Source organism: Macadamia integrifolia, unplaced genomic scaffold (genome assembly GCF_013358625.1).
Source record: "Macadamia integrifolia cultivar HAES 741 unplaced genomic scaffold, SCU_Mint_v3 scaffold580, whole genome shotgun sequence".
NCBI lineage: Eukaryota > Viridiplantae > Streptophyta > Magnoliopsida > Proteales > Proteaceae > Macadamia > Macadamia integrifolia.
In genome coordinates this window covers 11,890-27,347 of record NW_024870492.1, presented here as the reverse complement: position 1 = coordinate 27,347, position 15,458 = coordinate 11,890, and the positions used below count along the sequence as shown (strand labels likewise).

The 15,458-nt window shown below is 39.2% G+C and overlaps 1 protein-coding gene across 1 annotated transcript; it reads right to left on the bottom strand.

Moving 5' to 3' along the window:
• Positions 1-951: 951 nt before the first annotated feature.
• LOC122069329 (probable LRR receptor-like serine/threonine-protein kinase At2g23950) lies at positions 952-4,481 on the bottom strand. The gene is made up of 11 exons (XM_042633313.1): positions 4,155-4,481; positions 3,913-4,045; positions 3,747-3,818; positions 3,505-3,648; positions 3,318-3,389; positions 3,099-3,161; positions 2,906-3,006; positions 2,660-2,794; positions 2,215-2,559; positions 1,747-2,126; positions 952-1,658 (listed from the first exon to the last, which is right to left on the bottom strand). Exons 1-11 carry the CDS (start codon positions 4,273-4,275, stop codon positions 1,242-1,244), a joined length of 1,983 nt encoding a protein of 660 aa, XP_042489247.1. The 5' UTR covers positions 4,276-4,481; the 3' UTR covers positions 952-1,241.
• Positions 4,482-15,458: the final 10,977 nt, after the last annotated feature.

The following is a 15,458-nucleotide window of genomic DNA, read 5'->3' as shown; positions in this document are numbered from 1 at the left end:
GTAAGTGTCTTTTTACAATTAATTATCACATATTTACATGCTAAGGCAATTTTGGAGTTAACAATTGTCATAAGGCCCATAACTTGAGCCCACTATGAATCAGCATACTTTGAGCTATAAATTATGGCATTTGGTCCATCACAATCATGGTTCAAGAGTGAAACCGCTTACATAACCGAATTAAAACCAAGCTACAAAACCAAATTAAAACTAATGACAGAATCAAATCAAAATCAAACCTTAGCCGAACCAAATTAAATTGGCTTGAATATCCAAACCCAAAACCAAGTCGATTCTCGATTCAATTTTTGGTTCACTTCATCATCCCTCTGAATTAAATTGAAATCGAATCGAAAAACTAGAATCAAGCCAATTGACACCTTGACATGAGGTTCTAACCAACGCTAGGTTTAGGGAGACTCATAATGTATGTAGCCTTTCGCCCACTTTGAGGCTGTTTCCTAACTCGAACCCAGATTGGATAAGAAAAATTGAACCATATTTTATTCAATTCGATTTGAATATCAAATTTCAGAACCGATTTGATTGTTGGTTTAATTCCAGATCCACCAACACTCTTCTGATTTCAAATCGAACTGAATAATTGATTCCGAACCGATTTAAACCCTTTAGGCTCCCGCGTTCACAAGAGTCTTACATTACTTGTAAAACACAATGATTACAGCATCTCGTGGTTGTATGAGCTGAGTCACCTTTCGTGTGTTCCAATGCTCTCCCGTAGTCCCGTCCCCCCACTGCCCACTGCCCACTGCCCACTGCCCACTGCCCACTGCTTCAAATCAATCAACCCCATAATAGCAGAAAAAGGTTCTATTCACATTTTCAACACTAAAAAGGCAAAGGGCAAAATTGTCAGAAGGACAGGGAGCGTGGAGTGGAGCTCTCTTTTTTCGGAACGAAAAGACAGAAAAAGAGAATAAAGCCTGATTCTTCCGTCCTCCATCGGTGATGGAAAACCACCTCCAATAGTATTATACTACTGACAGCTCACCAAAAGAAGTCAGTCAAACCGTAACAACCAGGGAAAAACAAAAAAGGACACATTTCAAACGGATAAGTGCCTTCCTTTACTATACAACGCCTCTGTACGTATTGCGCACCCCCTCCTTCCTTTTCTTGGCTATTTACAGGTCAGCAACAGATTCGGAAAAATAAAAAGAAATATTTTCTTCCCAATTTCGAAGAATATTAGAAAAAAAAAGGGAAAATATAAATTTCTATCATCTTGGACCAGAGAGCTCCATGGCATGGGTATCCAAAGACCGATCATCATCATCATCCATCTTCACCCAAAGCATTCTAGCATGAACATCATCATCAACATCATCGTCATCATCATCATGATGTTGCTTCATCTGCGACATGTATCCAATGGGCCGCATTGTAGCTCCAGTAGCACTAGAAGTCTCTGTCTTCTTGTGGGCTTGGGCCCTCTGTGATGCTTCCCACTTCTCTGCAAGCCCATCACCTTCCAACATTCTTACCACCTCAGACATTTTCGGCCTATGGGCCGGCAGAAATTGAGTACAAAGTAGTGCCACTTGTATCATCTCCCCTACCTCAATCCTGTCATAGTTGGGGCCCAGATCCTTGTCCACTAACACCTCCACCTTCTTCTCTTGCTGTATCTTCTTCACCTGTACAATTGGCATTTCAATCAAGATTTTATAAAACATATAGGTAATTAAGTGGGCCTCATCCTGGGCCTGGGCTTAAATGACTTACCCAATCAAGCATAGCTCCTTTCTGGTTAACGGCTTTACCGAATTGCAGAGCTCTCATGCCGGTGATGAGTTCCAACAAGAGAATACCAAATCCGAACACATCAGTCTTCTCCGACGACTGCCCCGTCGATAGATATTCCGGTGCGATATGTCCGACGGTGCCGCGAACGGCGGTGGTGACATGAGAGTCTGCGTGGTCAAGCAGCTTAGCGAGGCCAAAGTCACCGACCACAGCTTCACAGTAATCGTCCAGAAGAATGTTGGCAGCTTTGACATCTCTGTGGATGATCTTTGGATCGCATTGTTCGTGTAGATAGAGAAGACCCCTCCCGGCTCCCAATGCAATTCTCTTCCTTGTGTTCCAATCCAACGTTGGCTTACCTGAATAGAAAAACCCAATTGAACTTTCAGGCATTCAAAGCTCGATCAGTTGAAACAATGGAGGTTTGTAGTTGTCTCGGTCACTCACCTTTAAGTCTGGAAGCGACACTGCCATTAGACATGTAAGGATAGACAAGGAGCCTTTCGTTGGAAGTAGCACAGTAACCGAGCAATCTGAGGAGGTTACGATGAACAGCAAGGCTAATCATCTCTACTTCAGTTTTGAACTGTGATTCACCGGAGGTTCCACTTATGTCTTTCAATCTCTTCACTGCGACCATTGTTCCATCTGTTAATCTCCCTTTGTATACGTTCCCGAAACCTCCTTTGCCCAATATGTTCTTGGAGCTGAAGTTCTCTGTTGCTACTTGGATCTCTCTCAGTGTGAATTGTCTGAGGTTGCCTAAGTTTATTAATCCCTCCTCTTGCTTGTCTGTGACAAAAACCCAGATGAACCCACATGAGATTTTGGACTTCAAATCGCTTGAAAAGGTTTTAGACGAAATTTTTTAATGGGTTTTCGAGTTACTGACCATTTATGTTCAGTATGGATCGGTTCTGATAATTCTTCCTCCACCAGCGAAGGAAGCCCAGAGTTAGTAGGATGAGAAAAACAGAGCCAAGGCTAGCACCAATTGCAACGGCTACTTTCTTGTTCTTGGATTTTCCTAAAAATGGAATTCAGAAGCAAAGCTTTTAAGAATGAGAGAGAGAGAGAGAGAGAGAGAGAGAGAGAGAGAGAGAGAGAGAGAGAGAGAGAGAGATGGATAGAAATATACTCTGTGATGAATCTAGAGAGAAGCTAAGCGGAATAGGCATGGGTGTTCCACAGTAACCTTCAGTAGAATGGCCTCCACATATCAGAGGGTTTCCCACAACACTACAAGAAAGTAAATGGAGAGGAAAAGATCAGAGAAGTTAGAACACAATCCACGATGGCTTGAAACAAGGGAAGTTAAGAAGAAACCTTACTTGAATGTTCTGGCGGGAAACTTGGGGGGCAAAGGTCCGCTGAGATTGTTGAAAGACAAATCCCTGACATGGGAGAAGAGAAGATAAAGCAGACCCGTTAATGGATTCCCGAAGAAATAAAAAATTATTGTTTAGAAGGGTTTCAGAAACCTGTAAGCTATTTTGCTTTCCAAGGCACTGAAACTAAATCAGATGCAAGAAACAAATCTAAACACTCACAAGAAAGCAAGCTCAGGGATTTTCGATAATGACACAGGAAAGGCTCCAGATAAGCTGTTATTGTTCAGCCTCCTTCCCATTCAGAAGAACAAAGGAAAGGTAAAGGTGAGAGAACAGAAACAAACCCAAATGAAGAACATAAACCCAGAGAAATCAGAAACTATAGAAAACGATTATAATGTCTTACATGTACTGAAGACCCTTCAGCTGGCCCAGAGACTCGGGAATGATGCCAGAGAACCCGTTATTGGAGAGATCCAATGTCTGAAGCTTGGGAAGATTTCCTAACTCTGCTGGAATTTCTCCTGATATGTTGTTATTTTGCAGTAACCTGCAAGTTCAGATCCCAAATGGACTAACCATGAATGAAGGAATCCAAGAAAGCTCAAATGGTTTGATAAAGATGCAAAGCTTGGTTTCATAGCTTACACTTGCCGGAGATTCGTTAGGACGCCAATCGTTCCAGACAAAATTCCTGACAGGCTCTGGCTTGGAGCTCCTCTGCAACACTCATGAACATGGGTGTCAAATTTTCAACCCAAATAAACAAACACAAGAGAGAAAGGGTGTGGTGGAGGACAGAGGAAAAACTTACAGGCCAATAACAAGATTTTCTGGTGAACAAGTGACCATAGCCCAGCTACAAGGATCGACAGAATCTTCATCCCAGTTGTTCAGAACTCCATGAGGATCAATCAAAGCTCTTCTGATACTGATCAGAGCTTCCACTAACCAAAGACAAATGAAAATAATAAGATCACAACAGAAATAGTGGGAAAACGAAGGAGGTTTTAAAAAATAATAAGTGAAAGAGAAGCAAGAGAGAAGGGTAATTACCTTCCTGATTGCGAGGTTCATAACACAAAGAAAGATGCGCAGAGGAGAGAAAGAAGATGAGAAAGAGGAGGTTGAACACCATGGCTGTTGCAGAGGAGGGCCTATCGTTCACAAAAATCATGCTCTCTCCACTCCTGCTGCCTCTTATCTTGTCTTTATCTCTCCAATGAATTCTCTCCCCTCTTTCTCCTGCTAAAGCTGGAAAGAAGAGACTGAGTGAGTAAACACAATAGAAAATGTGTGTGTATCTGAGTGAGAGAGAGAGAGAGAGAGAGAGGATCAGGCCAGTGATACGAGCTGTCAGGGGAAGCGCAGAAATTGAGAGGGACAGAGTGAGTACAGTCTTAACTGAACAGACATGCCCCTTAGCCCTTCTTCCTTTATTTCTGGGAAAATTACTAGATTACCCAACATTGGATTTCGATTTACAAAATTACCCACGTAATCTTTAAGTGAACAAAATTACTCAAATTGAGTTTGGGTATTACTATTACAGTACTACCCAAAACAGTGCACTTCCACACTACCCTGTTTTTTTTTACCCTCTTCTTGACCTCCTTCCTTACTCACATGATATCCATGACAAGCGAACGTAAAACACTGCAACCCTCACATGGCAACCCACTCATCGACAACCTGCTCTCTAACCACCCCCCTCTCAACCTCTCTTTCTTTCAACCACTACCTCTCCTTCTTCTCCGTAGTATTAGCAGAAGGCATCCCGACTAAGGAAAATCACGCGAGGGGGGTGGCAAGGTGTGTTGGCATGGTGGTGAATCGGGATGTGATGCGACAAGGGGTCAAGTTGCTGTGACAATGGGGCGGATGCACAGAAGGGAAAACAGGGGCGGGAGTCTTGTGTAGAATTATTCCCCTGATTGTGATTACGCTAAGCGTACCATCCAATTGAGATTATCGCTCTCAGCTGTGGTGCTCCTTTGACTACTCCATTCTCATGTATTTTCAAGCTTGTAGGCAGAGAAGGGCAACAATTGCAGTGGTGGGTTCCCATAGAGGTAGGTGTTTCTTGTAGAGAATGGAAGCACATGGCGGGGTAGCAGGGAAAGGAGGGAAAGGTAGGGGCAAGGTGAGGGTGTGGTTGCACTCTAGAGGCAGAATAGTGGGGTGGCTGCTAGGACAGGGAAGGGGTGGGTTGGGCCAAGGAGGCAGCAAAGTGTCGATTAACCAGCGTTGCTGGAGAGAAACCGGACTTGTTTTTTATGATGTGATAATTTTCCCTCACCGTTAGTTTTCTAGCCTCTATTTTACCATCTCTTCCTCCTCCGGGAACTGAAACCCTCATTGGCAATCTCTCATGATACCTTCTCTTTGCCTGCAATGTCTCGATTTCAGGATGCCTCTCCAACAACGAGTTTGAAAACCTCTCTAGCAGAGATAGCAGAGAGAACAGGTCGAGCAGGGCAAGAGAGGGGCAAGGGAGAGAGAGAGAGAGAGAGAGAGAGAGAGAGAGAGAGAGAGAGTGGCTGCCACCGTTGCCATGGAAGCGCAATAGAAGCGTTGATGTGAGAAAGCCAATGAGAGAAATAAATGAGGGTAAAAATGTAAAATGAATTGTAAAAGATGAGGGACCACACTGTTTTGGGTATTTTTGCAATTCAAATGTTTGTTTTGAGTAAATGTGTTGAAGGAAAGATTGAGTTGATATTTTGATAAATTAAAACTTAATTTTGAGTAATCTTGTAATTTCCCCTTTATTTTTCCATGCACCAGAGCCTTTCTGCCTTTACTTCACTGCAATAGGGAGAGAAGTGGTAAATGAAAACTGAAAAGGACCCTCTTGTTGTTTTAATCTTTTTTATTTTTTTTTTCCACCTTTTTGTATATTTTATTTCTCATAACTGATTAAAGCTAACGCTGAAGAAAGGAGGATTGAAATAGAAAAAGAAAAAAGGGAAAGGTGAAAATAAGATAAGAAATTCAAGAATTCTGTATAAAGATAAAGGAAGTGTTTAATTAAATTAAAATTAGAAAACCCCTTTATCTGATATTCCATTGCTCAACGCTACATTTTTATTTACTTTTGGGTTTTGGAAGCTCCTGATCATGGTAATCAATAATAGTTTGAAAAAAAAAAAAAAAAAAAGGAAAAAAGAGAGCATAGTATCAATAATAAACGCTCCTTTTTTTGAAATGAAAGAAAATGCTCCTAGAGCCTGAAGGAAAGAATCAATAATGTTATTAATGCTCCTTTATTGTTATGAAAGAAAGAAAATGCCCACAATCATTTTTCAGTAAATAAAACTAAAGAGAAAAAAAGGTCTTTGCTTTTGGTATTACATACTCTTCTTTCTTCTTCTTCTTCTTTTTTTTTTTAGAATACGGTAGGGGTGTCAATGGTAGAAACACAAAGAAACGGAAGAAAGGGGGCAAAATAAAGAAGAAATAGATGTAAAAATATATATAACTTCCGCAAAGAAGGGGGCTAAATAGGAACAAAAGGGATCCACCGAAGAAGACCTTTACCCTTCCCTTTATTTGGAAGAAAAGGAGGATCCGGACAAAATAGATGAAACGAAAGGGCAAGTTTTATAAAATCCCAATGTAATTCTAAGGTCTCTTAACTCAGTCTAGGCTCAACCCATTCCTAGGTCGGTTGGGATATCTCAACCCAAGCTGAGCCCTGTTGGGCTCAACTCAACCCTTCCTAGCCCTTGTTGATCTTGAACGAGTCGGGCTGGCCCTAATTGACCATGATAGTCCCTCTATATTGTCATTTGGACGAGAGAGAAAGAGAGAGAGAGAGAGAGAGAGACCCTTAATCCACTCATTCTTAAATTTTGAAATCCCACAATATATATTGAAAAGGGAAAAGAATATAGATACAAGTGAATGTATGATTATAAAAGGTGTTGATAGTGAATGAAGACATTAAAAAATTATACGTTTTATATGTTAATGTAATCATATAATATATTTATAATTAGAGAGAGGGACCTTTTCCTTTATCATATATAATAATATAATATATATTATATAAATAGGGTTAGGTTGGGCCGGGCTGGGCTTAGCCCAAGCATAGCTCGGCCTTGCATCAGGCCTGAAAATTCGAGTCCCCGTCCGCACTATGGGATGAAACACTTAGCCAAAAGCCCTGATCTAATGGTGTCAAATTGGAATCGAAACCGAAAATCGAATCCAGTTCTGGACTGAATACTCATAACCAAATCCAACCCATTAAAATATGGTTAAATCCCAGATCTGAAATAAGTATTTATAATTTGGTTCGGTCCGGATCTGAATTTTTGCCAAGAATCGGCGATTCTAACCAAAATCAGACTGAATAACTTAATGTCATTTTTTCCTCTTCAACTAAAAACTTGACGTAACTTATATGAAAATCCGACATAATCAATCACCTAAATGATAAATCATCTAATAGAGTTTCAATTATAGTCCAACTCTAAAACCCCTTGTCTGTCAATTATCCTTTGGGTGATTGACTACTTAGGATTGTTAACAATATTTAGTTTCAATTACCTAAATGATAAATCATCTAATAGAGTTTCAAGTAGTGAAATTAATGATATTAGAAGTTCAATAGATGATCAATTGCTCAGGATCATTAGTGGACGTTAACGACATGGAAACACGTCCATTGATAGCTCATGATTTTTTGTTCATTCTTTTGTTGGAGAAGACCAATAACACAGTGAATGAGCATGTATATTTTGTCTTTTGAATAGCAGTTGCATAATAAAATAAAATTTGAAACTGGATATTGAAACCAAATAAGAACCGAATACAAAACCTGAATAGGATCCAAAACCGGACCGAAACTAGATAGGTTGAGTGCGAATACCAATTTTCAGAACCAAGATGGGACTTGGTGTTGTTCTGGATCACACTAACATTCCTTGGAACCGAAATCGAAACCAAACCAAATACCTGGTTCCGGACCGATTGACACCCTTACCCTGACCTGGCTCAGGGTGGGCTAAGGTGGGTTTGGGTTGGTTGGCCTCCTTTGACACCCCTAAATGAAACTACTAAACAAATGAAAATAATAGGAAATACCCATTTTTTTTCATAAACTTGAATATGAATGATTTGGTTTAGTAAAATCTCTATCTAATTAGTAGTTCGATTTCTATAAGTTGTAGGTAAGAGAATGACACCTAAAATTTTGTGGACAACTAGGATTTAAGGTTTTCTATTCATGTATCAGGTTTCAATCTTATCTAAATTTTCTACATGAAAAAACATAGCTTTGAAAATCTAATGCTAGGGAAGAATGCACAATCATTGTCAGAGTACCATAGGTATGCATACAGATGAAATGCATACCAATAAATAGGACATTAAACTCAGAAGAAATCCGAAAGTTGACTGATCTAGAATTACCACTTTATTCAATTGTCAAAATAGCTACATATTTGTACACGTGACACGACACCTAAAAAAGGTTCCTATAGTGAGCATGTGGAACTTAGGGCCTGTTTGATAACGTTTCTACTATTTCTGTTTCCAGAAACGATAGAAATAGAAATTTCCGTTTCTGGGAACAGAAACAGAATTTTGGGTGTTTGATAAACCTTGTTTCTTGAAACGTTTATCTATCTCTTCTTCTGCAAATAGGAAACCGACAATTCCTCGACACACCGCCTGACACCGGAATGAACCATAGAATAACTCCAGTGGCAATTGAAGCCAACAATGGCTTCATTGAAGCTCCCTGCCATGGCTGGGACGGAGGTACTACCACAGCAGAAGAAGCCGAAGCTCGAACAACAACCGACCGATCCGAGAGAGAACGAGCACAATTCGAATCCTTTGGGGTAATAGATGGAAGAACACCCAAGAAAGAATTCTTCAATGAATTAGAACGCGAACAGATCCGATTTTGATGCGAGAAAACCTCGGATCTAGTAGAGGATTGAATGTTAACAGGTGACGAAGCATTTGTGGAGCGCGATCTACGACTTGGAAGCGAGCGAAACCCTAGGTTACAGGAGGAAGTAAGCACAAGGGACGCCATTAATGGCTCAACTCAGAGCTTCGTAGTTCAGAGAAGCATAGGGAGAAATGGGAAGAGAGAGAACGAATACTCACCGACGATCACAGAGCATGAGGTTCCCACCGTCGAAGCAAATGAAACAAACATCTTCTTCCTCTTTCTTCTTCGAAGAGGCTTTTGTCTGAACCCGATTCTGCCTACCTCGCTTACGTCTCCCGCCACCTCTGATGCCCTCTGTAGTCTCAGCTTCTTCCGTTTCCTGGACAATTGAGCTTGGGGTCAGGGAAAACAGGGGCAACAGCTCCGACGACCACGACAATGCCAGTTACTTCTCTAAAGCCAACTAAGAACAATCACGGAGAAACAGAGGATTCCGAAGTGCAGAGCAATGGTAGGAGCCAGAAACAGGGGGACTTGCCTTCGGGGTTACGAGTTGTTTGTAAGCATTTACGAAAGAGCAGGTCGGCCTCATCGGCTGGGGCAGCAGTGCCGACATTACCGTTCCAGGCCAGTAGACGAGATGATTCACAGTTGCAGTATGAGGATGGCGAGGTGGGGGTATCATGACAGGGGAAAGAGAGTTTCCGGTCGGTGAGATGTCGGAGACGGTGGTGATCGTAGTGATGCCAAACTCCGTCTTTAATATCGATTTTTTGTGCCCCATTTTTGTTTCGAGAAACGAGCGAAACAAGTAAAACTTGTTTCGTCATTCATGTTTCTTGAAACATAAATTGTTATAAATTTCAATTTATGTTTCAAGAAACAAGTGGAACAGAACGCTTTTACCAAACGGTATTTATGCCGTTCCTTTGTTTCTGAGAACAAGAAAACACAGAAACACATTTCTGGTTACGTTATCAAACGGACCCTTATTCTTCTCGCTCTCTCTCTTCTTTTTTTATTTTTATTTTTTATTTTTTTTTATTTGAATCGAAAAATTAGATAGATTAACATAAGTTTAGACATTGTTGGTTAAGATTTGTAGTGCTAGAGCTACTACAATCTATGGGCTTCTTGGCTGTATCTACAATATGGAGTACATGGCTTGATACTGGGTCATACTTGCATACTGTATGTTCCATAGTTTTATATATAGATAAAAATAATGATGTCATACTTAGTGGCCACAAAAAAATATTCAGGTCAAAAGAAAGCCCGCAGACCGCTTTGGAGTTGGTCTAGATTTCCTTCAGAGTTCATCTCCTCCTTTATGCATGACTTGCCCCAAGTAGAAGTGCCCTAGCGCATCCTTCAAAATAGTTTCCTATCATTAAAGATTCCATTATTAGTAACTGGATTTCCCCTTGATATAAGAAACACATTGCCCATCCCGTAGTGCTTTTGAGTTTGTTGGTGATCGCTGCACATACTATTATTGAGTGTAATGATATGAATCCACTAAGATTAGAGGTTGGTGTTTTGGTCAAGTTGTGGTTCTGCTGGTGGAGATCAAATTGCTTGTCGGTCCATTTTGGCCATTGATCCAGTCCAAAGCTGGATTTGGAATTTTATTAGGAACCTATTCTTCTTGTTTCCTTCAAACTGAAGCTCTTGAATGGTTCATTGACGAAAAATCTTTTTGCTAGAGTCTACATTCATTACATTCAATATATATATATATATTATTTTTTTTTCTCCCTGAGGCAAAGATCCCTTGCCAACTCGACTACCCCTAAGGGTCGATCATTCTTATATAAAATAGAAATAACTTGGGTTAATTCTATTTCATTTGCAGGTGGTTTTCCACCTTCTACGTGGAATATTGTTTCTGAGATCTTCTCCTTTCTCTCTTTTTTTTCATTCCTCATCTCTAACTCTGATCTTCAAGCCCTAATCTTTTAACAATCTTAAAATACTCACATGTGATCTTTTGAGGACCTTTCACGTCTCAATATCCCTTCCCTAGAGGTGGGGGCTGAGCTAATGGAGGAAATGTATTATTAAAAAGGACAATTAAACTTAATGAGAGAATGAACTTATCTGCCTTAGGAGTTCCCATTGAATTGGTAAGAGAGTGTTTCATTGCACTTGGTAAATGTTGCAATGGGTGTAGATGTTCGAAGATGAATATAGGTTGAGATGTGGCACTTGACACTCGCACTAGGATTAGCATATCCATCTCGAGAGCCCGAACACAAAGAACCTTCAAAGATTTTTAGTCAATGCCCAAGAAAGCTGATAACCGCACATACCCTTTCCAGTACATTGAAACAGTGACTTTCTCTCATTCCCTTAAGAAGCAGTTTATGATCATCATGTATCCTCCAGGGTAACAAAATGAGGTATCTACAATGTGCCGCTGACTTTAGAATCCGAAGGCTATAATTACCTCATATATAAGACATGGCTTTCTGAATTTCTCACTAGGCTCTTTTCAAGCTGAAATTAATAATAATAATAAAAAAAAATGTTAATTATTTTCTGGAATCTGAATCTGAGTCTAGTACTCAACTGATACCAGAGCAAACTAAGAATTTAAAATTGATTGAATGATTTTATTGCTATGGTCCTCCAAGGAGGTGTTCTATTGATTGAATGATTTGGATCAATAATTTGATGTTCTTAACAATGGAGCCCATTGCCAAATCAGGTTAATAAATCCATCATATGGTGTGAGTGGTGGAGCTAAATTCTCAATTCATGCATACTTAAATGTCATTAGTACAACTTGATAAATTATTCAATGTGCATGATTTTTATCATGCCCACTAAGCTCCTTTAAGCATCAAATCAAACTCAAGAAGGTTATATCTAAATCTGTTAAAAAAAAAAAGTGATGATGATGATGAGCCATCATGAACAAGGCCTAGTCCATTGGATAACACAACCCACCAAAGCCATGCGCTCCTCATCCTAAGCATTATTGTTGGCAACCTAAGCACTATATAAGCTGCCCAAACAACAGATGGAGGAAACATAAAGATGACCATAATAGGGGAAATTTTTCATATTTCTAATTTAAGTTCAAATGGATGGCTTTCTTAATCATCACCTTCTTGAGAGAACCCTAAAAGCAATATGATTCAGAAGGTGCAAGCTTGGGTGAAGTATGGATTTGGACCTTATGATAGGAATCAAAAGAATCATAGTGAAGATGGATGTATCATGGATTCCAATCTAACAAATAGGAAACCTTCATATATTGCAAAATAGGAACATTGGTCACATATGATTCCTCTATATAAACTGCTAACCAAAACCATGATTGCCTTAACATTATGACCAGAGAGATGTGTTTCATGTGAACATGTGTTCCATGTAGAGAGGATTTGAACCCACCACTGAATGGGTCTCACAAGACGAGACTTCTACAACCAAGAAACATCATGATTAGGAGATATAATGGTTGAGTTCATCTGATTATAATACAGAACTATATAACTGTAGAAGAATGACCATTTGATCATAATGCTGCCTTTAAGTGGTGCCACTCAATTGTTATTTAGGGTTGTCCATGAATCTATGATGGAGGGTGATGTACTTTGGAAAAGAACCACCAACACATGGGTATGAAACAGCATCTTTAAGGGTAAATTTGTAATTCTGGGAGGTTTACCCTTTGGTCCAGCAAAATGGTTTCTGATCGTCTCTTACACAATCCACTAAGAAAGGCATTTCTCCATGACTATAATATATATCTAGCATATGTATATACCATGTGGAATCAAGTGAGATCTAAATATTGTTGGAAAGTATAGGCCAATGTTTCTTAATCATGTATCAAGTTTTAATCAAAATGAAATTGGTCATGTGGTGAAATAAAGTTTTGATGAAACTATACTTTTTAAAACAATTGAAAACAAATGATTGGCATAAATTAATAGGAAAAATGCTAATTTCGGAGTATATGATTGAATTTGACTATGAAATTTAAAAATTATACTAATTTGGATCATACCTTATCTACTAATGGTTGGAGTTATCACATCGCCTTGTCACATGGCAAACGTAAAAGATTTTACTAACAACAACAATCTGTTGAAAAAAAAAAAAAAAACACTCTTTGGTTTGCGCCCTCTCTAGGTGGCCAATGAGTGTGCCCATGTCATCAAAATTTTTGTATTTAGAGGAGGTGCATCCGTTTCCTCCTTTGTTTTTTATGTTTCTTTATGCTTTATTTATTTTTAGTAGTGAGCTGTGCATAACGGTTGCACTATTGCACATTTGTCCAGGTTCAAAAACTGGAAACAACTCTGCCCTGAACAGGTGGTAAGGCGCGTTCCACACTGCCCTCCAGCCTTGCAGTGCAGAAGCCTCGTCACGTAGGTCCTTTTTTTTTTTTTTGACAAAGGATTGCACATTGGGGAACTTCTTTGCCCTCAAAAGAAAAAAAAAAACACTACATCCGCCAACCAAGGAGGAGATACCAAAAGAAAAATCAACAAAGAAATGATTATTGTGATTCCAACTGGGAGGTAGAATGATATGTTTAGTAATATGGAAGTGTTTTACAAATCTCCTATGTCAATCCATATGCCTAACTAATTAGGTTTCCTTCTCTCTCCTTTTGGGAACAAGGAGCATCGTTGAGGTAATCCTAGATCTCGGTTATTTTAATTATCCTACAGCTAGACCCTATTTTCACGTTTACAACTTCAAAGTTCAAAGAGAGCCGGCACTCATCTCCTCTCTGGAATAATCAGTGAGACTGCAACCTAGCGTGGTAGTTGCAGAGGGTGGTGATGCGATTAGATCAAAGAAGATCAGAGAGACCAACTAACGACGTTGCTGGAGAATTCAAAGTTCAAATTAGAAATACAAGCCATGGCTCATCGGAATTACTTCAATTCCTTTAGATATGGTCAACACATCTCTAATCGACTCGGAACACTGAATTGGTTCTCATTTAGATAGGATCCGTTACTTGTACGATCACCTGGTTGTACGAGTCAGCATCCAGCAGCTGTCCAATCTTATGCCATTACAAAGATACATAGGGTTATATTTGGAAATAAAAAGGATAGGTGGTGGATACTGACTCGTACGACTAGGTGATCGTAGAAACAACTGATCCGTTTTTTGTTCTCATTGACTTTTGAGAGAGAGAGAGCGAGAGGGTATAAAAGAAAAAAATTGGTTTTGATATTTTGTTCTCAAGGCAATCTTTGGAATGGTTCGTTTGGTACGAAGTGAGAAGTGAGAACACATTTATCTGGAATTGTAAAACGTAATTCCATTCAAATGGCGTTCCTCTATAACGAAAAAAAACCGAATCACTCTCGTGGAGTGTTGTCAGATGGCACCTAAGTTTATAATTTTCAGTTGATGATACTTCTTGCCCATATAATATTGGATTTTTTATGCTTCTATCCCTTGATTTCCTTCATCATATAATATTTGAAATCCAAAATGCTCAATTATGATATTTTTAAGTAAGATACTCTCTCAAAACTTTTTTTTTTTTTTAACACAAAAATACTTCCATTAATAAAAACTGATCAAAGACTGAAGATTCAAAATAGCTAGAAGCTCTTGAGGAACCAGGCATGGCCAAAATCCCTGAGGGAATTTAACCTCAAAACTTTTGGAAAGAAATTTTCCTTGACCGTGTGATGAAGGGATCACATAGTCATTAATGGCCATAAATACTGCCCCCTATTTATGAATAATAAAAAAACCCCTCACTATTTTACGATAGCCTATGGATACTGATGGAAGGCCTTGGTCAAGGCATTCCCCTTGACCACGCTGAAGAAAAACTCAGTCCAAACTTTTATGTTAATGACCAAGCATGAGTTTTATGTTAATGATCAAGATGCCTTGCATGCCTCTTGCCCCCCTTTGCAATAAAATTTCTCCTTACCCAGAAAAAATAAAAAAAAAGAGTTGAACTTGAAGCCTAGACCCGGATGATGACTTTCAATATAACATTTCATCTCAACTCCTCTATAATACGAAAAGAGGAATTGAATTAAAAGAAAATCTTGTTGTCAACACGTAAGTGATTAATGCATCTAACCATGGCTCTCATTTTATCACATGGAAAAGTGATATTGCAAATCCAACCATTGGACATGTAAGGAATGGCTAGGCTAATCGTATATCAAAATTCAGCTTCAAATTCAATCAAGATCCTAATGGACCAAGTACGAGCTGAATTGAAGCCTAGACTCATGATGATGACCCTCAATTTATGAGTTCATGTCAGCTTCTCATTAAAAAGGAAAAAGAAAAAAAGAGGAATTGGATTAGCAAAAAATCTTATTGTCACCTCACTAGTGATAAATGTTTCGTAACCATAGCTCTAATTTTATCACATGGAAAAGTAATGTTGCAAATCCGACCATTGAATATGCACAGAATGGTTAGGATTAACCTCGTATCAAATT